Source organism: Bacillus rossius, chromosome 16 (assembly GCF_032445375.1).
Source record: "Bacillus rossius redtenbacheri isolate Brsri chromosome 16, Brsri_v3, whole genome shotgun sequence".
NCBI classification, from domain to species: domain Eukaryota; kingdom Metazoa; phylum Arthropoda; class Insecta; order Phasmatodea; family Bacillidae; genus Bacillus; species Bacillus rossius.
The window spans coordinates 17,065,239-17,091,314 of NC_086343.1; the positions used below are offsets into that span (position 1 = coordinate 17,065,239).

Consider the following 26,076-nt stretch of genomic DNA (forward strand, 5'->3'; position numbering starts at 1 on the left):
TAGTTTTTCCTCCCGGAGTCACAAAGTACTTCTGGGTTGAAGTCCAGACCGTGGAAATGATGGTGCGCCGACGTTTCGGAACGTCATGTTGCGGATATCTTCAAGGGCGATTGACAACCTTGAAGATGACTGCAACGAGGCGTGCCGAAACGTCGGGTTCTGTGGCCTCAGTCCAGAAGCTAATAATTAGTCAGCTCTCATTATGTTAAAGGCTGTTTCGAGTCCTTTGGCACAAAATGTTTATAAATACGTACATTTTTAACTGTCTTTCAAGGGGAAATTATTTTAAGCGTTCGGCCTAGTTAGGGGTGTATTTGTGCTAGTGAGACGATGCTTGCTGGTGCTTCTAGCGCGGTACCGCCTCTGAAATGGCACGCATTCTTCTTGTCGTGCATGGGTTAACTTAAAATATGGGTGGTAACCATAACTTTATATGACGGTGAAATTACGATAAAGGTGTAAAGCAAATCCCTTGAGTACTTTCAAGAATCTGTACCGGGTGTTTCATGCCTACAACATGCGTCTTAGCCATTTTCACTCTTCTAATATTACAGTTTAAAAACGAAATACGCATACGCCCTCAGCGCATTCTTAAATGTTTTTTTTCCGTAAACTAGCTCCACCTCTATATCTTGAGCAGTTTTTTTTAAATCGCGTGTTTTTTTTTTCTGAAGCTCTGCACACCGTAGCTCACGTAGGCCGGGCTCTTAAGAAGTTCTTGTAATGGTGAATTCACCATGAAATTATACTATGGGTTCCAAGCTGGAAAAAAATAATCCTGCGGTGTCGAACCACGGGTTCCTGCATGTTGAAAACGTGGCGGACGTCGCCGTGAGCTGGAGGGTGGTTTTTCTCGGGGTACTCCCGTTTACCTCCTCCCATTTACCAATTCCTTCGATGCTTCGTTCCCATGTCTTTAACGACCTCGTTGTCAACGAGACGGCAAACCCCTCATTCTTTCATGCTTCATTTTAAAATGTTCATTAAAGTCTCGGTTTCACACGCAATGTCTCTTTTCCTTGACTTTACCATTATTTGATAGTTTTTCCCGTAAATTCATCTCGACTGAGATATCTTGCATTCCATTTTTCGTCTTGAATTTTGTCAGCAGGTATTTAATAAAATATCATCTAACACAGATTAAGAGTTTACGCACGTGTTCATAATTATTACGATCATTCGCATGTCGTTTTACAGCTGGAAAAAATAACAATTAGGAAATTACTAATGGGAAAATTTGTGAGCCAATTGAAAAGAGAGCTATCGAAACAAATCTACAAAACCACGCATTTTAAAAACTGCTCAGATTATAGGAGTGGGGTTTTGTTTACGAATAACATCTAAGAAAACGACGAGGGCGGATAAGTATTTCTGTTTCCGTATTTCGTTTTTAAATTGTATTTTTGGAAGAGTGAAAAATGGCTAAAACTAGTGTTTTAGGTATGAAACGCCCGGTACAGATTTTTTGGGAAGCATTCGAGGGACTTACACCTTTATCTTCATTTCTCCGCCATGGAATGCCACGGTTACCACTCAAATCTCATAGTTGCCAGTTCAGAGCCTTGCGCTCTAAGGGGCATTGGGCCCCGCCAACATGCAGTTTCAAGTGTTTTGATATCGAAGTAGCTTGGCTTCTGGGTTGTAACCGTGCCCTTGGCGATAAATTCGTCGACGTTTCGGTCGACATTGCAGTCGCAATCATCAGGGAGCAGTTACCCACTTACTACCTCAGTAGGTAACTGCTCCCTGATGATGGCGACTGCAATGTCGACCGAAACGTCGGTCAATTTATCGCCAAGGACGCACGGCTACAACCCAGAAGCCAAGCTACTATAGACTATGGCCGTGAAAGCCTGCGAAAATGTTTTTGATATCGCTTCCAATAAAGCTTCCTTGCTGATATTTTTTTTGATTCACATTACACAGGGCTGTGGCTACTTGTTGGAGTCAACCAACGCTTGTGAACGGATTTGGTCATCATGACAGCTGTAGTCGCCCACGTGAAATGGTTATTTCTTCGCGGCGCTGACAGACTGGAGCCTGTTAGTAAACGTGTGTTTGCAACAAGGTGTAGAATGTCTGAGAGGTGTGATTTATGCCTTGATTTGCCGAAGAATTGGGGATGCATATTTCAAAATTAGAAACACAGCAAATCCAAAAACGCAAGGCATAATCCCACTTAGAGAGGCGACACCGCGCTAGAAGCACCAGCGAACGTAGCACTTATCATCCCGCCTCGCTAACACAGGTACGCCCCTGACTAGGCGGGCCCGACCACGTGATTTTGCAGTTTGTTTTGGTTAGAAGGCACGCCCAAGCCACGCCGATGAACGGGGGAAAAAACACTCACCTCTCGCTCTCGTAACCAGACGACGACGCGCCCTTTCCCGACAGGTTGTTGCGCGAGTGTTACGCAAAAAAAAAAAACATACATATATATGTATGTGTGCGCGCGCGACCGGTTTGGGAAGACACTCCACTCGCGGCCGCAGAGGCTAGCGCTGGGGTCACGATGCCACGACGGACGCGACTCGCCCTGCAGCCAATGGAATACGGGTAGCAGGCACTAGACAGAAAGTCATCTGCCCGAAAGTCATCTGCCCGAAAGTAATCTGTCCGAAAGTCATCTGCCCGAAAGTCATCTGCCCGAAAGTAATCTGCCCGAAAGTCATCTGTCCGAAAACCATCTGCCCGAAAGTAATCTGCCCGAAAGTAATCTGTCCGAAAGTCATCTGTCCGAAGGTCATCTGCCCGAAGGTCATCTGTCCGAAGGTCATCTGTCCGAAAGTCATCTGCCCGAAAGTAATCTGCCCGAAAGTAATCTGTCCGAAAGTCATCTGCCCGAAAGTCATCTGCCCGAAAGTCATCTGCCCGAAAGTCATCTGTCCGAAAGTCATCTGTCCGAAAGTCATCTGCCCGAAAGTCATCTGCCCGAAAGTCATCTGCCCGGAAGTCGTCTGCCCGGAAGTCGTCTGCCCGAAAGTCGTCTGCCCGAAAGTCGTCTGCCCGAAAGTCGTCTGCCCGAAAGTCGTCTGACCGAAAGTCGTCTGACCGAAAGTCATCTGACCGAAAGTCATTTTACCGAAAGTCATTTTACCGAAAGTCAACTGCCCGAAAGTCAACTGCCCGAAAGTCAACTGCCCGAAAGTCATCTGCCCGAAAGTCATCTGCCCGAAAGTCATCTGACCGGAAGTCATCTGACCGGAAGTCATCTGCCCGAAAGTCATCTGCCCGAAAGTCATCTGCCCGAAAGTCATCTGCCCGAAAGTCATCTGCCCGAAAGTCATCTGCCCGAAAGTCATCTGCCCGAAAGTCATCTGCCCGAAAGTCGTCTGCCCGAAAGTCGTCTGACCGAAAGTCATTTTACCGAATGTCATTTTACCGAAAGTCATCTGCCCGGAAGTCATCTGACCGAAAGTCATCTGACCGAAAGTCATCTGCCCGGAAGTCATCTGCCCGAAAGTCGTCTGACCGAAAGTCGTCTGACCGAAAGTCGTCTGACCGAAAGTCGTCTGACCGAAAGTCGTCTGACCGAAAGTCGTCTGACCGAAAGTCGTCTGACCGAAAGTCATCTGACCGAAAGTCATCTGCCCGAAAGTCAACTGCACGAAAGTCATCTGCCCGAAAGTCGTCTGACCGAAAGTCGTCTGACCGAAAGTCGTCTGACCGAAAGTCATCTGACCGAAAGTCATTTTACCGAAAGTCATTTTACCGAAAGTCGTCTGCCCGGAAGTCGTCTGACCGAAAGTCGTCTGACCGAAAGTCGTCTGACCGAAAGTCGTCTGCCCGAAAGTCATCTGCCCGAAAGTCATCTGCCCGTCGTCTGACCGAAAGTCATCTGCCCGAAAGTCATCTGACCGAAAGTCATCTGCCCGAAAGTCAACTGCACGAAAGTCATCTGCCCGAAAGTCGTCTGACCGAAAGTCGTCTGACCGAAAGTCGTCTGACCGAAAGTCATCTGACCGAAAGTCATTTTACCGAAAGTCATTTTACCGAAAGTCGTCTGCCCGGAAGTCGTCTGACCGAAAGTCGTCTGACCGAAAGTCGTCTGACCGAAAGTCGTCTGCCCGAAAGTCATCTGCCCGAAAGTCATCTGCCCGTCGTCTGACCGAAAGTCATCTGCCCGAAAGTCGTCTGACCGAAAGTCGTCTGACCGAAAGTCGTCTGACCGAAAGTCGTCTGACCGAAAGTCGTCTGACCGAAAGTCGTCTGCCCGAAAGTCGTCTGACCGAAAGTCGTCTGCCCGAAAGTCGTCTGCCCGAAAGTCGTCTGACCGAAAGTCGTCTGCCCGAAAGTCGTCTGCCCGAAAGTCGTCTGCCCGAAAGTCGTCTGACCGAAAGTCGTCTGACCGAAAGTCGTCTGACCGAAAGTCGTCTGACCGAAAGTCGTCTGACCGAAAGTCGTCTGACCGAAAGTCGTCTGCCCGGAAGTCGTCTGCCCGGAAGTCGTCTGCCCGGAAGTCGTCTGACCGAAAGTCGTCTGACCGAAAGTCGTCTGACCGAAAGTCGTCTGACCGAAAGTCGTCTGACCGAAAGTCGTCTGACCGAAAGTCGTCTGACCGAAAGTCGTCTGACCGAAAGTCGTCTTACCGAAAGTCATCTGCCCGAAAGTCATCTGCCCGAAAGTCATCTGCCCGGAAGTCATCTGCCCGGAAGTCATCTGCCCGGAAGTCATCTGCCCGGAAGTCATCTGCCCGGAAGTCATCTGCCCGGAAGTCATCTGCCCGGAAGTCATCTGCCCGAAAGTCATCTGCCCGAAAGTCATCTGCCCGAAAGTCATCAGCCCGAAAGTCATCAGCCCGAAAGTCATCTGACCGAAAGTCATCTGACCGAAAGTCATCTGCCCGAAAGTCGTCTGCCCGAAAGTCGTCTGCCCGAAAGTCGTCTGCCCGAAAGTCGTCTGCCCGAAAGTCGTCTGCCCGAAAGTCGTCTGCCCGAAAGTCGTCTGACCGAAAGTCGTCTGACCGAAAGTCGTCTGACCGAAAGTCGTCTGACCGAAAGTCGTCTGACCGAAAGTCGTCTGACCGAAAGTCATTTTACCGAAAGTCATCTGACCGAAAGTCATCTGCCCGAAAGTCGTCTGACCGAAAGTCGTCTGACCGAAAGTCGTCTGACCGAAAGTCGTCTGCCCGAAAGTCGTCTGCCCGAAAGTCGTCTGCCCGAAAGTCGTCTGCCCGAAAGTCGTCTGCCCGAAAGTCGTCTGCCCGAAAGTCGTCTGCCCGAAAGTCGTCTGCCCGAAAGTCGTCTGCCCGAAAGTCGTCTGACCGAAAGTCGTCTGACCGAAAGTCGTCTGACCGAAAGTCGTCTGACCGAAAGTCGTCTGACCGAATGTCGTCTGCCCGAAAGTCGTCTGCCCGAAAGTCATTTTACCGAAAGTCATTTTACCGAAAGTCGTCTGACCGAAAGTCATTTTACCATAAGTCATTTTACCGAAAGTCATTTTACCGAAAGTCATCTGCCCGAAAGTCATCTGCCCGAAAGTCATCTGCCCGAAAGTCATCTGCCCGAAAGTCATCTGCCCGAAAGTCATCTGCCCGAAACTTCGAAGAAACGACTTTTCGGTCTAGTACCTGTTGCCAGATTTAAGACATATTCCCAGTGACATTAATATTAAAAGTTTACGGTCTAGCGCCTTTCGGCCAAATGACTTTCGGTCTAGTGCCTTTTAGGTCTAGTGATCTTCTGCCTACAGCCGCGTCCCCTGACATACAAGGTAACCGTGACGTCCACACGCCGAAACACGCGCCCCATATACCAGCATGGAGTATAGATTCTACTTCAAATCTCGTCGGTTCGTGCCGTACGACGGAAAGTCAAACGGAAACCTTACAAAACCAAGCTTCAAAAATATTTACATACTTGGTAAATATTTATGCCGATGAAAATCGAAATTTCGTTTTACGCGTGGGTACACTTTCACATGTGTAGTGTCCCTTCGTCTATTTATATAAACAGATATCATTGTGTTTCAGTTCTATGTTATTGATGTATTATTAATTTAAGAGTGGACGAGTTCAGTGAAGAAAGTTTAATTAATAAAGTTCAGGCTAATGGTATTTTGTATGTCATTAGGTTGAAGGGCTACAAAAATCAGCCAAAGAAAGAAAAAAGCATGGGTAGAGATAGCATGTTCATATTCTCTTCTACACTGTTTTAGTGTCTTCTTTACTGCATTTAATTAACACGTTTGGCTCGGAAAGATTTGCCGACAGAAAAAATGCGTTTGTCTTGTTAAATGGTGTCGTGGTATTCTGATCCCACGCTATTAAACCTGTCGTGCTGGAGCTGTACGAAGGTTTGTCGGGTCTGTCGTGTCGGATTCGTCGTGGCATTGCGTTCCAATAACGGATTTTTCTTCTTCAAATATTCGTTCATGAAATGAGTTTAAAAAGCAACGCAACTATCGCGCAACTTCAACTTTTTGCGTTTCGGCTTGTTTTTCCGCCACCAGTATCCTAGGTAGAAATGTTCCAAAAAAAAATTTAGACACAATGTTTTTATTATATACATCACACTTTCGCTTCTTAAACTCTCACACACTAAAATAAAATAACAATTTTTAATGAGGTTACTGATGATTCGGAATTTTTTTAATCTTAAATCTGGTGTGTCAAAAAAAAGGGGTTAAAAGTGCTTTATACATATTTACAGTTTTCGGTTATAGGATTGGTGACGTCTTGCGAATTGCGTGCTTTATAAACGGTCCTGGTTTTCTTGCGTTGGTTGCGTGTTACGCTGTTGCGTCGTTGCGTTCCTTTCAGTAGTTAATAAATTTAGCCTTAAGGCCCCCGCCCACCCGGGCACACATACGGTGAGTAGAGAGCTTCAGGAAAAACAACGCGATTTCAAAACTACTCAAGATATCCGAGTGGCGTCTACTAACGAAAAGTATTTAAGAGTTCGCCGAGGGCCGAAAAGTACTTTCGATTTCGGATTAAGTTTTTAAACTGTGTTTTTAGACGAAAAACAACCAGGGACTTGCATCACACCTTTATCTTCATTTCTCCGCCATGTAATGTTACGGCCACCGCTGAAATTTCACAGTTGTCCTGTGCACGACGAGAAGACCGCGCGCCAGTCCAGAGGCGACACCGCGCTAGAAGCACCAGCGAGCGTCGCGCTTATCATCCCGCCTCACTAACACACACACACACCCCTGACGAGGCTGGTTTACACTAGACGAGTAGGTTATTCGAGTGGTGTGTGGAGTGGACGAGAAACAGCAAGTATAGGCGATTGAGAGTTTACACAAAGGCAAGAAGCGAGTTTAGTCAACACGTAATTTTTTTTTTTTTACCTTGTGTCACTACACAGCCGTTGTTTGGCATATTCTCAACTTTTATCTTTTTTGATTATTTTTATGCGAACTGGTCACTACATTCTAAATTTTGGTTCAATGCATTTATTGTAATTATTTTCGTCTTAAATTCGTATGTTTAATTTTTGTATTTTATAAGTGTGATGACACAATACTTTTATTGTAACTTCACTGCAACATCAGTGTGGCTAATTTTGTTATTTACATATTACCTTCAAATGATTTAAATCTAACCTCAAGAATTCTACGGACGATGAGATTTACTAAACGTGTTGTTGTGTTCGTTTGATAATTGTTACTTTACTCTTGCGTGCAGTGGGTGCATGTTTCCTAAGCTATTATCTATGTAATGTACTTCATGGTTTAATGCCAAGGTCAGGACGACCTTCTTCTTGTGACCTCGCCGTGATGTAGCTTCTCGATTTGGTTCGCCGTCTTAAGCTTCAGCATTATTCGTACGCGTGTAAGGCCCGGTGCACACGCGGTGCCGCTGCGGCGCCGGAGATGCGTTCTCGGAAGGCTTGACTGATAATTAGTAATGCACACTCAGCTGCGGCGCCGCAGCGGCACCGCACGTCCATTGCACGTCCACTGCGCTTACATTTTTGTCCGTAGATCCCACAGGCACGCTGCGGTGCCGCACGTCCAACTACGTTCCTTAGTACGTTGGTGTCAATCGAGCAGTGCACACGTGCGGTCTATTGCCGCAAAGTGAGATGGCAGCATCACGTGAAGTGAACTTGAAGACATACTAGATGAACTCTTCATCGCAGAAGTTAAAAGTTATCTAGAGACATGGAACGTAGCCGTTGAAGAATACCATGATCGTAATAAAAATATAAGTGCGTGGATCAACATGTGCCGTAAATTTTGCGAATCGTTTGACGAAAAGGATGACAAGGAAAAAAAAAACGAAATATGTAAGTATACATTATACTTTATTTTAATGAATAGCTATATGTTAATCTATATAAATATAGACAAGAAAGTACATATAGTGTATCCAATAAACATTTGTATACTAGGTACACAAAGAATACCCGTTCCAGTTTACGTTTGTACACATCCATCTCGCTAGTCGGCATCATTCAGAATGTACGGTATTTGTCCGTACTGTGTGAATGTGTTTCTGCGGCAACGTTGCGGCGCCGCAGCGGCGCCGCGCGGACAATGTCCGCACGTGTGCACCGGGCCTAAGACATCATTCACCGCCGCAAGTGCGGCGTTACCGGCCACACCTGTTGGCTGTTTGTAGCACGGGGAGTGGCCTCACCTTCCCAGCGGCCAATGGGGTGACCGCACCGTTTCAGGAAAGCTTTCTTCTCAATTTTTTTTTTGGCATGTGAAATTCACTTCGGCAAAACACAGCAAAAGAAAACTTTCGTTATGTGACCTAAATTTTATTTTGTCCAACGTCGGACTGCAAACTCGAAACTACTTACGTTAATTAATTAAGTTAATAATAAAAAAAGTTTAATATTTACAAATAATATATTAAGTTTCAATTAAATGTGAAGGTTAATTTCATGGGACCCCGAGGATCATAAACAAGTATAAGTTAACTGCTTTCTTACGAATGTTAAACTTAGATACTCCTGTTGAAATATTGTTTAATGCTATCATGGTTAAGGAACAATAATATATATATAAAATAAAAATATCAAATATAGCTTATAAAGCTTTCTTGGGTTTAAAGTATTTACTGTTGTTTTATTTTTCAAATGTGCATGACCAGTCAGCCTTTTACGTCTACAAATGACCCTTTCACCAAAAATTAGATTTTATTGAACTTCGGTCCTTGGTGGCATTCCCTACTAGCTTCACTTCTGGTATATTCTTTATCATTAAGAGTAAGCGGTAGAACTTTCATTTTACGAAGTTACGCTGGTTACAAATTTTCCAGGAATCTTTCGTAAATGCACGGCTATCTTCGTACTGAGTTCACTTACTGTGGACATACGACTGCAAGAACATTCTTTTGTTTTCACCGCGTGTTTTTTTCCTGTGTTTTGGAACGAAACATAACTCTGTCAAGTTGAAATGCGGCGTAGGTTCCAACGAGGATTCAGTTAATTGAAATTACGAAGTAATCATCGTTTATTTGAGTTGAATCCTTCGTTGCAAAATAACGTGAGATAACTGTGATTTCTAGCAGTGTCGATGCTCGAGTTTCGCGCTCTGAATGATGGAACCCACAGACGAACTCTGCTAAAACGTCGTTCATTCGGGAGCGCCGAGTCAAGTGGAATGGGAGAAGATTCTCGAAGGGAAGCCTAAGATTTACATAAAGTTCTGTCCCTGCCCGAACACGCCCGAATATTCACCTTTGGCCAACCTCGGGTTTATATACATATATATATATATATATTTATATTTCTCTGTTTATTTTAATGTAGCTATACTAACCTAACTAACCGTCCATAGTGTTTTAAAGTGTTTTAATGTAGCTAACCTAACCGACCACTTTTAATATTTGGATTCATTTTTTCCTGCGCAAAAATAAAACAAATCCCCGAGGTTGGCCGAAGGTGAATATTCGGGCGTGTTCGGGCCAGGGACAGAACTTGATGTACATCTTAAGCTTCTCATTCTCGAACGTCGAACGTCACACACTTTATTCTACTGGATAGAGCTCGCTCGCCGTTTTACTTAACCACTCGACCTAACACTCCTGTTCACGGAATGAATCGATGGAAGAATACAGAAGGCAGGATATGCAAGACAAATGCCTGGGATATGATCCCCGGGGAATGCTATCAAACTTGAGTTGAATTTATCCTGAAAAAAAAAAATTGGTTGTCTGTAAAGTCGGTTTACGGACGATAGTTTAATAACGTGACAAGGTCATAACAAAACATTGATGAAAAGATTGCATACTTTTATGAATAAAATTGAATCATTTTTATTGAATTATCACTATTTTGTATGGATACAAAGGAGGAGTGAAATGAAATCTACAATTTAATTGATAAATTTACTTTTATTTGCACTCATTAATTCAAATATGTTTATTACTTTAACGAAGAGATTATTTTAACTATAACTAGAGACCGGAAAAATTCGCGAATTCATTTCGCGATAGGCTAAAATACAAATAGTTATACCTCAGTGCTGCCTCTGCTATTGGCTCACAACTCACCTCAATGACGCTGGGCCAATGAGAAACACCCGACCAAAGCTTTATCGAATCACAGGCTGCTACGTTGGGACGTCTCACAAGACAGCAGCCAATGAGTGGGTGACATTTGACCGAGTGTACGTAGAACTGTGGAGTTCATCCTAGAGGTCATTGAACCCGCGAATTTTTCTGGTCCCTAACTATAACTTTTATACATGTTTTCTATTTAACTTCTTCCAATCTGTGTTATTCTGTTAAGGATAGGACGATGATAGTAAAAGTATGAAACGAATGAGAGTGTTTCAAGTTTAATGTGCCTCGAAAAAGTCAAATCGATGGTTGTTCCAATCGAGTGGAAGAGAGATAGATGCGGCGCAAGCGTACAATGAGCGTAACGGGAAAATGTGCGTAACGGGACACTTTTTCGTGCGTGCAGCCGGCCGGCGTTCATCGATTTATTAGACGTTGTCACGTCAAAAAATCTATAAATTTTGGTTTTGTCCTCACTAGCAACTGCTTCATCCAAGGAAATTCTTCAAATAAATTATTCGTTTTTCATGAAACCCATTTCTTTTTTACGTCCACATACTGTGAGAGCCGGCAGAATATCAATCATGGTCGGAATCATCGATCGAATCCCACATCATGCGTCTCTCCGACATAGCGAAACTAGACTATCCTGTCTAGGCCGCCTGGCGCAGCGAACATAGGGAACATCGCGCGCGGCGCTGTGACGCAAAGAGCAGACTTTCACCGGGTCCCCCCCCCCCCCTTCCCATCCACCCCCCTCCTCAGGCACGGAGGTTGCGACGCGACCGGAATAACGCGCACTTCAGTGTGTCAGCGGAGTGTCTGTTCTGGACGACGACAAGCATTGTATACAGGATGTTTCATAACTCGGCGGTGGAACACAATTACTGTAGGTATAGAGCCTCTTAGGGCTTGTTGGGATACAACCGTAACCTAACTCGCGGGCAGTGTTCCAGAACGTGTAAAAAAAAAAAAAAACCGAATCCCAGTAAAGGAACAAATCGGCAACCGTTAAAAAAAAAACAAAATAAAAAAAACGGTGCCCTGCGCGAGGCTGAAAACTGGTTCCAACGCATTCTAGCGGACGTTTCGCAACCACCGGTACAATTGTTACGGCAAAAATACTATAGATAGCAGCACCATCACACAAAAAAGAGAACTTGTCTTTCTAATTTCCTCAAGTACTTTTATTTGAAGTTGCGATTATTTATTGTTGTGACGATTAAAGTGTACAAAACGTATTCCATGATATGCAGAATGCAAACTACCAACTACCAACTGCCAAACTAAGTTGTAACGCGGTGTCTAACCCGCAGAGCCAAGCGAAATAATTGTAAGTACAGGGACGATAGCTACTCCCTGAAGAAGGCTTGCAGAGATAACAAAACAGATGATGTTTACGTCGAATGTTTGTTTCTCATCGTTGATGTATTTTCCAATGGCTATCTGCCGACTTCAAAAATTCGGGAATATATTCAAAACCAGTGTGTGTTTTGTGTGTGACGAACACGCATTGCAGTCCGTGTTTTGAATTCTACCATTAACGTTCTGTTCTCTGTAAGTTCCAAAATGTTTTTTGTCAGAATTATTTCTAGGTATGAAACACCCGGCAAAAGATTCTTGAAAGCATAAGAGACTTTCATTACATCTATATCTTAATTTCTCCGCCGTACGATGTCACGGCTACCGCTCAGATCTCACAGTTGTCCTGTACACGACGAGAAGACTGCGCGCCAGTCCAGAGGAGACACCGCGCTAAAAGCACCAGCGAGCGTCGCGCTTATCATCCCGCCTCAATAACACAAAATAATACGTAGGGACCGGAAAAATTCGCGGGTTCAATGACCTCTAGGATGAACTCCACAGTTCTACGTACACTCGGTCAAATGTCACCCACTCACTGGCTGCTGTCTTGTGAGACGTCCCAACGTAGCAGCCTGTGATTCGATAAAGCTTTGGTCGGGTGTTTCTCATTGGCCCAGCGTCATTGAGGTGAGTTGTGAGCCAATAGCAGAGGCAGCACTGAGGTATAACTATTTGTATTTTAGCCTATCGCGAAATGAATTCGCGAATTTTTCCGGTCTCTAATAATACGTCCTTGACTAGGCGGGCTCCTTTAGTTTCTACCAAGACGTTCGTGCGAGGAAAATAAGGGGAGCATATAAAAAAAACATGGTCACGTGACTATTCTAACACAACCTGCCTTCGCTTCCTCTTCACGTGCAGCCCGCAATCGGCGAAAGCAGCGTGACGTTACAAAATCATCGGCGATGTAGAACAAGCAGTGATTGGAGGAGAGGTACAGGGAACTTGGTGAAGGGGGGGGGGGAGGTATTGTGGGGGGAATTGCGGGAGGCGCAATGGAAAAAAAAATGGGGGGAAGGGGGAAACAGCCCCAGAAACTCGCGCAACGGAGCGGACGACCCAGATCACACTCTCCCGCGGTCCTGGCGGATCTAACGACGGAAAATGAGGGACTGCGGAACATTTGAAAATATGTATTCCCATGACTTGTCTTTGGTACATTCAAAGTTTTGCAGGTATCAAACTGGCACTTGCTTAAATGGTTTAAATGAGCCAGCTTTTCAAATAACTTGCTAAGTCAGCTAAGTAACTTTTTTTTTACAGTATGAATAGTCAAATTTACCCGACTAAAAATTTTGCCACACAAATGTGCAAAGAATGTGTCCCCCCCCCCCCCCCCAAAAAAAAATAGTACTTTGATTTTATTTTTAAATTTTCTTTAGGATTACGTAACAAAAATTATAGTTACATTATCTTATAATTTGGTGCAGGGTGGGAATTTTAAAACTTAAAAAAAAAAAAATTGCCTGTAACTAAAAAACTACATTTATTATTATTATTTTATTCAGAACTGTAATTAATTGGTCTATCAACTGATATAGGCTTGATGTTGAGTTCTGAAACACTCTGTATGTGTGTAGGTGTGTGTGTGTGTGTGTGTGTAATTACAAGATTATTTTTAAAATGAACATGGCGTACACACGTGCGATGTTAGTATTGAGAAGAGTTGTAGGTTTCAATAGAAAATGCGTGTGCTGACAACATTATAATGTATATTATTTTGTTCTGTTTGATATTTTCGCAAATTTTTACTAATAATACAGCTACGCGTCAAACTTCAATGTGCACTTTTGATTGGGAAAACATTTTAATATACATGTAATTTTACAATTCCTGTGTTTTATGGGTTGTAAATACGATTTTTTTTTTTCGTCGTATGGTAGTATCAATGTGTAAATGTTAGTGTTGGCTGTGTAGCTAACCTTCCCTAAAATGTTCTCTCGGTTACCACTTGGAAAAAAAAATATTTTCCTCCACCACATCCTCAGGATACTCAACTGGTCAGAATGCTGGACTGCTAGACTCGTAATCACAGGTGGTCTGCGTTTAAGCACTTACAGCGATCCACGAATCTCTCGGTAATCACCAATCAGAGTGACTGACCCCTCCAAAGACCGCCCGTTCGCCAATCAGAACTCGGCACCGTACTTTCCCCTGGTTCCGTCTTCATGCGTAACGGTCGAGATGACGATTAACTGTACGTTCCATGCACCACGTGCCCTACATAAACTTGTCCTTGATTAGGCCCCCGCCATCTGAAATTTTTACATAATTTTGTCAAAATTCTAATTTTGAACTATTTATCCCCATTTTTGGCATGTCAAGGCATAAATCGTGAAGCCTAAGATGCACATAAAGTTCTGTCATTCCCGATTACACCCGAACAATTCACCTTCGGCCAACCTTGGGTTTATTTATATATATTTCTCTGTTTATTTTAATGTATCTATACTAACCTAACTAACCGTCCATAGTGTTTTAAAGTGTTTTAATATAGCTAATCCAACCGACCACTTTTAATATTTGAATTTATTTTTCCTGCGCAAAAATAAAACAAATCCCGAAGTTGGCCGAAGGTGAATTGTTCGGGTGTAATCGGGAATGGCTGAACTTTATGTGCATCTTAGGTCTTCCGCATAAATCACATCTCCCATGCATTGTGTACCTTTTTGTAACCACATGTTTACTAACAGGTTCTAGTCTATAAGTGCCTTGAGAAAATAACTTATTATTTCACATGGGCGACTACAACTGTCATGATAACTACACCGTTTCACAAGTATTGACTTCACCAAGTAGCCAGAGCTAAGTCATATGCCATGTAAAACCATAATATTTAGCACTTGGGCTCTATTGCAAGCGGTATTAAAATATTTGAAATTGCAAGATGGAGAGGTCTAATCCCTCTTAAGGGGCCCGGTCTAGTCAGGAGTGTATGTGTGTTGGTGTAGCGGGATGATAGGTGCGACGCTCGCTGGTGCTTCTTCTAGCGCGTTGTCGCCTCTGGACTGGCGCGCAGTCTTCTCGTCGTGTATAGGACAACTGTGAGATTTCAGGGGCGACCAGAACATCATATGTCGGGGAAATGAATATAAATGTGTAATGCGAATCCCCAGAGTGCTTTCGAGAATCTGTAACAGGTTTTTCAGTGCCTAAAAGTTATTATGAAAAAAAAAAATCGTTTTCTTTTCATTCTTCTAAAAAAATTACGTGTTAAAAAACGAAATCCGGAAACGACTCACCCGCCCTCAGCGTATTCCCAAATGTTTTTGGTTGTAAAGAGTCACCATTTTGACATCGTGATCAGTTTTAAAATCACGTGGTTTCATTCTGAAGCCCCTGCACACTCAATGAGTGCCCAGTTAGGTGTGGCCCCTTAATGACTCTCCTCATTGCTTGTTATTGTTTCGTAACTGCCTGGAAACCCGTTTTTACTTCTGCGCGCTGGTCAAACACTGCTTCATCTGTCAGGACGGTTCTGAGCGCGGGAGGAGGAAGTTTGGGCTTGGGTGTGTGCGATCCTTCCTTCCCCGTCTGGATAGCAAAACCTTTTGACGTGAATACGTCTTTAAAATTGCTTCCATAGTGGGAGGCAATTCAAAAAACGAATGATAACAAAATCGGAAGATACAGTTTGGTGTTGCAGCTACGTATCTATCATCTCCATCCAAAATTTAATTACACCTCTGGATAGCAAGAGGATCGAAGAATTAGTTACGCTAAGTGAGAACTGTGACGCATCGCGTGCGGTGGAGGGGGAAGCGCCGCCATTTTGAGGTCATTATGCTGCGTTTCGAAAATTTCATTTAGTATAATTTTTGACTCTGAGAAGCTACAACGTTCGTTTGGATTTCAATTGTCAGCGTTCGTCAAAATCTATCGATTGCATATATAAAACATTAGTGTAAAATAGTTACAAGGAATATATACATGGTGTTAAAATAAAAAAATAGTGTATTTTGTACAGAAAATATTACCCGTCAGTACACGTATTCACGTACAACACACGGCCGTGTCTATGACACAGCCACACCCCATTTTTTTTTCTTTTCGGTATAATGAAATTGACGCAAATTATTTGCCAATACGTTGTTAGCATCTTTGTTTAACAAAAACCCACTTCATGGTGGAATTCTTTACTATTCTTCCTATTGAGCTACTTTCAAGCTATTAAACAAAATTAGACTATAGCATCAGCCTTTATACGTATCTACGGTTTGTTTTTCCTAACCAGTTGCTGACAGTGAGTGACTTCAACTTTAGAACAGACATCGTAGGCTGATACTGCCATGGTTCTGGCTTGATTAAATTACTTTCAAGAAACTATTTACATGGAGATTTTTTATACTGGTGCACCAAGCATGAGTCCATTCGCGCAGTTGCGTGTCATAAGATCTGCCCGACCTTATTGTCCGACTATGCTGTCTGATAGGGCGGCTTGTCCCATTGGCTTCTTCTGTTGTTCACGTGATCACACATAGAGGGCAGCACGGTAGACTCTGTAGATATTTATCTTTGCTTCACTCGACAGTTTTTTTTACAAGATAGAGGTAAATGGAAATATTTATATAATGAAATTTCCTTTTTTTTTAACCAACTAAAAGTTAAATATATATTTAGGTCAAACCTGTTATTTTATTGCTTAAATGTTTTATCATTTTTAGTGCTTTTTCGAACACTTCAGTTGCCGTTTCAAAGCATCTTGACGAAAAAAAAAAAAAACAACAAAATGGTGTCCAAGACGAAATGATAAAAACGTACAATTAAAACGTTCGTTTGTAAATATTTTTTTTTTCGGGTGATTTTACAATTTGTTTGTACTCATGCTTCTCACTGACGTACACAGTTCATGACGTCAGATGCAGATGGCGCTATCGGACCTGCCTGGCCTCAGGAGTTCAAGTTCGCCAGCTCTGGTCATACAGATAACCACGCGACTGTACCATGAGCACGTCACAGTTCACGTGAACCAATCAAATGCCATATCCGCATCTGCCACCATCAGCTCCGGCGCATCGTGCAGACACGACTGGGCGAAATGTGGCAGGCCCTCTACAGGTCATACACTGACAAAAAAAGTTCACCTTACATTTACGAACAACGCTTGTTACAAATCATCTAGGGATCTACGTAATTTTATGGGTGCTGAATCAACAATAATAATCAGACTGCAGAAACAAAACATTCAAAAACGTGTTGAATACTTTTTCCTTACACGTGTGTTCACTATTTTTTTTTTTTTTTTTTTACAAAGTAAAGAAGAATCCAGAAGTCGGAATGTGGGCATAGTTTTTACGAAGAAATCCGTTCTCAGACAACGAAGAACTCTAAGGTTCTTTCAGGTAAATCATTCGTTGTTAAGTCCGTAAATTTACTGAAAATTTATATCAGCGAAGCACGTCAGCGCTCACCGATGCAGCCACCAATCACATCACAGCTTTCCGTTCGGTTTCACTTAAGGCTGTGCGCCACCCTCTTAGCCCATAAGTTTACGTTCACTTGAAACAGCTGTTGACGTTTTAAGTGATGTTACTTTCGTGAAACGAAACAAAAGTATCTGCACAACTAAGTTGTTAGAAACATTTATTTTGTACCAAAACGTAAGAACAAAATTGATTATAGAAATTACATTAATCAAGCAAAATATTAAATTATACTGTCTGCTTCATGATTTAGTTGAAATTCTATTCACGTATTAACATTATGAAGTAAAGAATTCTAAAACTTATTAAAATTTGGGAATTGTAAGTTAGACAGTGGGATAGATTTATTTCCAGGAGAGAGATTTTATCTAAATCTTGAAGCAGATAGTAACTTTGAATTTCAACCTGAAAAGTTTCAGGTCTGCAATCATTATAGAAGATCGCTTTTCTGTTTCCATTAAGTTTCAAAATGTCTATTGACACAAGAGAAAAAATAGGCAAAGTTTTATAATTCAATTGATGAAATTCGCTTGTTGATTTAAAAAAATAAAAAGTCTACAGCTTGAGCGTTTTTTTTTGACGTGACGTCTAATAAATCGATGAACGCCGGCTGCACGCACGAAAAAGTGTCCCATTACGCACATTTTCCCGTTACACTGTGTCCCGTTACGCTCATTGTCCCGTTACACTGTGTCCCGTTACTCTCATTGTACGGTTGCGCCGCATGTCTCTCTCCCACTCGATTGGCCTATGAATCTACTATTATATTAAATAGGTTAAAGCGGGCTTTTCAAAAGTTGCTTTTAAATTTAGTACTAAACTATTTTATTATTAATTAATTTTTTTGGTTATTTTTCCATTTTTCCAAAATAAAGAACAATAATCAAAAAGAAACATAAAAGAAAATTTAAAAAATATTTAGAAATTTTAATATCAAGTTGAACCGCCTAACCGATGTGCAAGGGAATATACTATTTTATGGAGCCAATTGAACATTCCAATTAAACAATCACTTTCATTCAAAAAGTTATAGTGAAAATAATCTGTTCGTTAAAGTAATAAACATATTTGAATTAATGAGTGCAAATAAAAGTAAATTTATCAATAAAATTGTAGATTTCATTTCACTCCTTTGTATCCATACAAAATAGTGATAATTCAAATAAAAATGATTCAATTTTATTCATAGATGCATGCAATCATTTCATCAATGTTTTGTTATGACGTTGTCACGTTAAACTATCGTCCGTAAACCAACTTTACAGACAACCAATTTTTTTTTATAAACATCGATGAAGTGAAACGTGACGAACACCCTTAACGATCAAGCCAGATTCTGGCGTCTCGGCGAGGTGAAATGTCGGCCCCCAGGCCCGTAATCAAACTCTCAAGTCAATCACGCACGCCTGCGCCAGGGAATTCATGACCGGGGGGCTGCCTGCTAGCGAGGCACACTTGCGTAGAACACTTTATACAGGGTGTATCAAAATTCATGTTACAACGCTTGAGGGTAGAAAGCTCTTATTATTTACAACCATTTTTGCCAGTAAACGTGTTGCCGGAAACGCGTAGTTAAGCCCCTGTAGCCCAAGAAAGAGTCAGCGTAGGCAACCCGTTGTAGAGTGTCATGTTGTGGATGTGCGGGCGTTCGAGTAGAGGAATAACCTTTTTAATCGTGGCACAGATTTTAATTTCACTCTGAAATCAATCGCAGCTTCGGCTTTGTTTCACAACATTGAAATTGTTGCATACGTTTTAACAACGTGACAGCCTAAAGCAGGGCCACAACTAGAGTCTCTGGCACCCGGGGCATGAATGGATTCATGCGCCCCCCCCCCCCCACCTCTTTTTTGCACATACCACACCAATAAAGCAGATGGTCCGGGGGCCCTCCCACGGAAAAATGGTGCTATTTAAGCATTTTCCATACCTACATGTAACAGTTTCTGTGCTACTGTAACTTCCATGCATGAACCCACTACCAGTTGTAGTAGGAATTACAATGCAACCTGGCGATTTCGGCGCCCCCACAGCTTTGCGCCCGGGGCGTATGCCCCGTTTGCCCCCCTCTAGTTGCGGCCCTGGCCTAAAGCAACGGTTCAAAAACACGCCCACCTTGAGCGACACAGAGGTGGCAACGGCGAATCATGTTTTCACGGATACTCTGGAGCATGTGTGGAGTCGACCTTATGATTTCGAACGCTTCAATGATTCGCTGTGTAAGCTCTTCTACCGTTTCTACTGGAGTAGCGTAGATAAGATGAATTTTGATACATTCTGTATACTTGGGGCGTTTCCTTAAGGGGCCCGCCTCGTCAGGGGTGTATGTGTGTTAGTGAGGCGGGATGATAAGTGCGACGCTCGATGGTATTTCTAGCGCGGTATCGCCTCTAAGCGCAAGGCTCTGAGTTGACGCGTAGTCTTGTCGTCGTCACAGGATAACTGTGAAATTTGAGCGGTGACCGCAACATTGTATGGCCGATAAATGAAGATAAAGGTGTAATGTAAGCCCCTTAAGTGCTTTTAATAATCTGTACTGGTTGTTTTACGCCTAAAAATTACTCTGAAAACATGCGTTTCAGCCATTTTAACTCTTCTAGAAATACAGTTTAAAAACATGATCCGAAATCAAAAGTACTTTTCGGGCCTCAGCGAACTCTTAAATGCTTTTCGTAAACATACCCCACTCGGATATCTGGAGTAGTTTTGAAATCGCGTTGTTTTTCCTGAAGCTCTGCGCACCGTCTGTGTGACCAGGTAGGCGGAGCCCTTAACGATCGACCGTCGGTAGTTACACGCCTCGCCTTCCCGGATGATTGCCAGCTGGCACTGGAGCGACCGACTCGTCCAAACCACGGAGTTGAGAAGTCGGCCAATCTTTGCCGAGTTAAGAGGCCACTCCAGTGTTTCAGGGGCACTACGCAACCAGCGTTAACCTCATAAGATTCAATGCTATTTTCATTTTGCTTATAACTAATTAACTAATATAGATTTAGAAATGATGCTTGCTTTATATGTAAGACAACGATGCTCTTATCAAAGCCCCTTTCTTCAAAAACGTGCATAAATTATGGTTTTATACTAATCTTTACTAATATGCATAAGTGTATTGTCTAGGTTTGAACCATAATTTATGCACATTTTTGAAGAAAGGGGCTTTGATAAGAGCATCGTTGTCTTACATATCAAGCAAGCATCATTTCGAAATCTATATTAGTTAATTAGTTATAAGCAAAATGAAAATAGCATTGAATCTTATGAGGTTAACGCGGGTTGCGTAGTGCCCCTGAAACACTGGAGTGGCCTCTTGAGGGCCCCCGCCTACCTGGACACACACACGGTGTGCAGAGCTTCAGGAAAAACAACGCGATTTCAAAACTACTCAAGATATCCGAGTGGGGGTCTGCTTACGAAAAGCATTTTGAGAGTTCGCTGAGGGCCGAAAAGTATACTTCTGATTTCGGATGAAGTTTTTAAACTATTTTTAGAAGGGTTAAAATGGCTAAAAACGCATGTTTTCAGAGTCAATTTTAGGCGTAAACAAACCAGTACAGATTCTCGAAAACACTTAAGGGACTTGCATCACACCTTTATCTTCATTTCTCGGCCATATAATGTTACGGTCACCGCTCAGATTCCACAGTTATCCTGTGACGACGAGAAGACTGCGCGCCAGTCCAGAGGCGACACCGCGCTAGAAGCACCAGCGAGCGTCGCGCTTATCATCCCGCCTCGCCAACACACATACACCCCTGACGAGGCGGGCCCCTTAATAAATGGAACCAACGTTCTTTGAATGATTCTTGCAACGGGGAAGATTTAAAATTATAGATGGACCGATCAAAATCCTCGAATACCACCAAATCCTTAGTATATTTGAAGGATTCGATATTTGAGAAAAATAGGTTCGACGAAAAATATCACATGAAATAAAGTAAATAAAAAAATAAAATCTGAAATCTGAAATTTACGAGATGTTTTTTTTTGCTTCATACCTATCCCAAAGATATTGTCCTTTTGACATCTAATTGTATAAATGAAATTACAATATGTATTGATTCTGAAAACTTAAGTTTGTTTAACCATTTAAAGGGTTAATTTTTTTCCATTCGGTGTACATTATTCTATTTTTGACCGTTGGCATTAGGATTCGGATTAAAGGGGTATATTCGAGGTGCTCTTGGGATTCGAATTAGAGCTGATTTGGATCTGACTCATGAGTAATTTAAATCATTACTTTGGACATAACGTCATTGCTAGTTCACACGGTACGCAAGTTAACCGATTAAAATTGTTGCCGCATGACATACAGATAATTTTTTTTATCGATAAGTATAGCATGTTTGATTTTATTTTGAATTGTTTTAAATAGTAGGTTAATTTATTTTTTTGCGTAAGAAAAAAAATTACAATATATAATAATTTTATGCAGAGCGGGGATATAAAAACTTTTGAAAAAAAAAAAAAACTCTAACTCGAATACTACGAAAACTTTATGAATTTTGGTTTTTTGATACGTACCCGTAATTTACTGGTCTATCAACAGTTCTTGGCTAGACGTTGAGTTATGGGACAATCTGTACATGAGAAGGTTCGGAACTCAGCGGTACAAGTAAAAAAATTTTTTTTGCATCTTCGAAATTCCTACGTTCAAGTTATTATTTGATATGGCAGTGTCTCCACATTCTGGAAAGTTGGAGGAAATCAGCGAAAAAGTCGTTTTGATTTGACAGGGAAATTCAGGGAATTTACTTGAAAACTTTGGGGAAAAACAAAATCATGGAAATTCCCCAGTGATAGCAATTTGAGGGGTACGCCGCCACAGATGGCTGCACCGTGGTTACTTATTTATGTTCCACGCGACTTCTGTTCACGAAATTACTCGAACCAAATGCCGTACACCGAGAGCTAAGATGTTACCCATAAAAAAAAATTGATTGCCTGTAAAGTCGGTTTACGGACGATAGTTTAACGTGACAACGTCATAACAAAACATTAATGAAATGATTGCATACTTTTATGAATAAAATTGAATCATTTTTATTGAATTATCACTATTTTGTATGGATACAAAGAAGGAGTGAAATAAATCTACAATTTAATTGATAAATTTACTTTTATTTGCACTCATTAATTCAAATATTTTTATTACTTTAACGAAGAGATTATTTTAACTATAACTTTTATACATGTTTGCTATTTAACTTCTTCCAATCTGTGTTATTCTGTTAAGGATAGGACGATGATAGGAAAAGTAGGAAACGAATGGGAGTGTTTCAAGTTTAATGTGCCTCGAAAAAGTCAAATCGATGGTTGTTCCAATCGAGTGGAAGAGAGATGGATGCGGCGCAAGCGTACAATGAGCGTAACGGGACATTGTGCGTAACGGGACACTTTTTCGTGCGTGCAGCCGGCGTTCATCGATTTATTAGACGTCACGTCAAAAATAAATAATAAAACCCTGTAACCGACAAAGTGGGCATTTCAGTTTCCTGACCGGGTTTTACCTGACGACAGTACCTACTGGGTTTCTCCCGCATACTAGTTCCCGCCCGAGTGCACGTGCTAATAGTTGAGCTCGTCATAGTTTCGTCCTGGACACGCCGCTCGAAAAGCAGACTTAATGGCAAGAAAAATGTGTAGTCGCTGAGGAAACGGAGTCTAGTTTCCTGCGGATACGTCACGCTGGCGTACATCGTACATCCCCAGGCTGTGTCGTCAGAGATCGCGCACGGCTAGCAAAAACCTGCTTCCTGCAATGAGAGATACTCGCTGGCGAAAAGAAGGAAGGAAATGGCATGGTTCGTGTCTTGCGCCTTTGAAGTGAAACTTTTAACGATTGTGTAAGAGCAACGACGACTTATTTTGAGAGATAAAAAAAATTCCCCGGGAATGTTTTCGAAGTTGGAACTTTATACGGGTGCGAGGAGAGTAAAATTTTCAAGGCCGAATTTTTATGCAACGTTTACGTGAAGCATTGCTGTGAGAAGTTTCTGACGCGAAAAGGACAGAGAATAGGTATTTGGCCAAAGAGATGTATGTTATATTCGTTGCTGGGCACGTTTTCGTTCTCCTCTTTGTGCGATGAGATAGATGAACGAAATAAAAAAGACAGTGTGTGTGTGCATGCAAATATATATATTAGGTATCCTATAGTCAGCTGTGAATGTCTTGAATTTTGCATATACATATAAGTTAGTGTGCCTTCTAAAGTAAACTACCCTTAGAATCAGTATTTCTTTACGTTCATAAAATATCAGGATTATAAAATTGTAAGTTACCTATTAAAGCTAGAGACACGAGGTTTTTCGCGGATTCATTCGCCAGCAAATTAGAGTGGAAACACGTGTACAAATGTGCCACCGCGACGGTTTCGCGTTACGGAACACCCCCCCCCCCCTAACTATCTTTTAATCCAAGAGGGGGCGCTTTTTTCAATTCTGGCCAGGGGCGCCAGTCACCTTAGCTACGCCACTGTACAACACATGCATCCAACACCTGCCTACACCGGGTACACATCGTTTGCCCTACAGGCAATTGCCCTAAACGTAGGGCAAATGCCTGTAGGGCAAACGACTTTAGGGCAAATGCCGTTTAGTGCAAACGACTGTAGGGCAAACGCCGGCAAGCACTTATGTTTTGGATTAACGAAACCACACCAACTTTTAGGGCAAACGCCTGTAGGGCAAACGACTGTCGAAAAACTTCTTTTAGGGCAAACGCCTTTAGGGCAAATGCCGGAGCTTGGTCCGAATGTGATTATCAAACATTTTGTGCATACGCCTTTAGGGCAAACGCCTGTAGGGCAAACGACTTTAGGACAAACGCCTTTAGGGCAAACGCTTTTAGGGCAAACGCCTGTTTGGAATGAGGAATGCGAGAATATGCTTCGAAAATGCGTTTAGGGCAAACGCCTGTAGGGCAAACGACGCACTCCCCCTACACCGTGAGTTAAAACACACACACGCAAGCGTTGTTGCAATGTCCAAATCTCTCCTGACAGGTTACATTTAGTTACTAGGTTGGGAATGAAGGTGTGACCGCTACTTAAAACTGGACGCGCGAACACCTTTGGGTGGGGTTTTGAAAGAGGAAGGGGGGAGGGGTGTTTGTGTGTGTTTGGACCGGTTTGCTCCACCTGCCTGTCTGACCTGAATACCTTGAATTTAAATATCCGAGCAAACAGGATAAAAAAAAAATATAAAAACTTTAGCGCGATAAGGCATCTGTCCATGTACGACCGCCTATATATTCTTCCCATACGTCCTATGCTGTGTAGCAGTTTATATTATTAGACGAAAGCGTAAAATCGCGTGTTCTCTTTCGCTTTTTTCGTCGACTTTCTGCACCGAGTTTTCAGAAATGACAGAAGGTCGCCCACTCCGTTCCTCATCATGAACATTCGTGCGGTCGTCTTTAAGAATCTTAAACCCAATTCCGTACCATTCCATCTTTCATTTCTTATTTAAATTTAATGAATGGTTGTTGCAGTTTTATACGGTAAATAAACATGGTTATAGTATAATGTTAAACGTGCTTTAAATCTATTTCTAAATTTTTTGGTTTAAGGCCTAATATTTCTAAGTGCACTGCAGTAGTTAGTATGAACTCTATCCATGGCAGAACTCTGTGGTAACAAATTTATTTCATTACAAAAAAAAATAGAAACAACATTGAAAAAAAAACCTGCCAATAAAATTAGTTTGTTTTGTGCAAAGGTTTTCAAAAACAAACACACGTGACGTTATTAATTTTTCCCGTCCCTCACATATTTTGTACTTTTTTTTTTGCGCTCCTGTAATTCTCCCGCCCGTCAAAACCTGGCGACCTGGGCTCGGTCGGCCCGTTTGCAATTCGGGGCCAGACCATTGGTTAAACCTTTAGAGAACTGTCGAATCCGATAGACGTTGAGACACAGACTTTAAGGCGAATCTGAGATAAGTTGTGCGACACAGACTTTAAGGCGGATCTGAGATAAGTTGTGCGACACAGACTTTAAGGCGAATTTGAGAAGTCATCCGACACAGACTTTAAGGCACGTTCAATAATGACACGTTAACCGGAACGAAATGTTTACAAAGGCACGCGTGCGTTCACGGACGCGTGTGGGTTAGACACCAGTTCTGCAGTGGCACAGAAACGGAGACGGATCACGTAAACGGAGACGGATCACGTAAACGGAGACTGACCTCCAGGAACACCCCACTGTCACGTCTCTGCTGCTTCCACAATGCGCGGAATCATAACAAATGGCAACCAATTATATTTAGTTTCAAGGTTACGAAATATGACCTGAATTTATATATATATAATGGTTCTAACTATAACATGGGCAGATTTACGTATATGTTAAAAAAATAAACGGCGACGGTACAATAGAACACTCGATATTTTTGTACTTGAAAATTTTTTAAATGCATTTAGAACATAAAAAAAGATGGCTGTCACCGCAGCCAAGTGCTCGGCTTCTATTGGTCGCACGGAGCACTTCCGCTGCCGAGTTTAGAACCACTTTTCTTAAGCTTGTTAACCGCACACCATAACCACTGCGCTGCTGCAGATTTTTACGGAGAATATGTATTATAATCGTGTTAATACCAGCAGTATCCTTAGCTTTTTTTTGACGTGACAACGTCTAATAAATTGATGCACGTACGCACGAAAAAGGATGACTCATTGTCCCGCTACGCTCATTGTCCCGCTACGCCCATTGTCCCGTTACGCTCATTGTACGCTTGCGCCGCATCTATCTCTTACACTCGATTGGAACCATCGATTTGACTTTTTCGAGGCACATTAAACTTGAAACACTCTCATTCGTTT

The 26,076-nt window shown here is 42.3% G+C and overlaps 2 protein-coding genes across 2 annotated transcripts in view; both read left to right on the plus strand.

The window, feature by feature from the left end:
• LOC134539855 (SEC14-like protein 2) overlaps positions 1–26,076 on the plus strand; it is an 82,118-nt gene that overhangs the window by 36,786 nt on the left and 19,256 nt on the right. The gene's annotated exons all lie outside the window — the stretch shown is intronic.
• On the plus strand, positions 751–8,072 carry LOC134540270 (histone H1-like protein HC2). The gene is made up of 5 exons (XM_063382928.1): positions 751–831; positions 2,939–3,334; positions 4,131–4,241; positions 5,106–5,227; positions 8,030–8,072. The coding sequence occupies exons 1-5, from the start codon at positions 751–753 to the stop codon at positions 8,070–8,072; spliced, it is 753 nt and encodes a 250-aa protein (XP_063238998.1).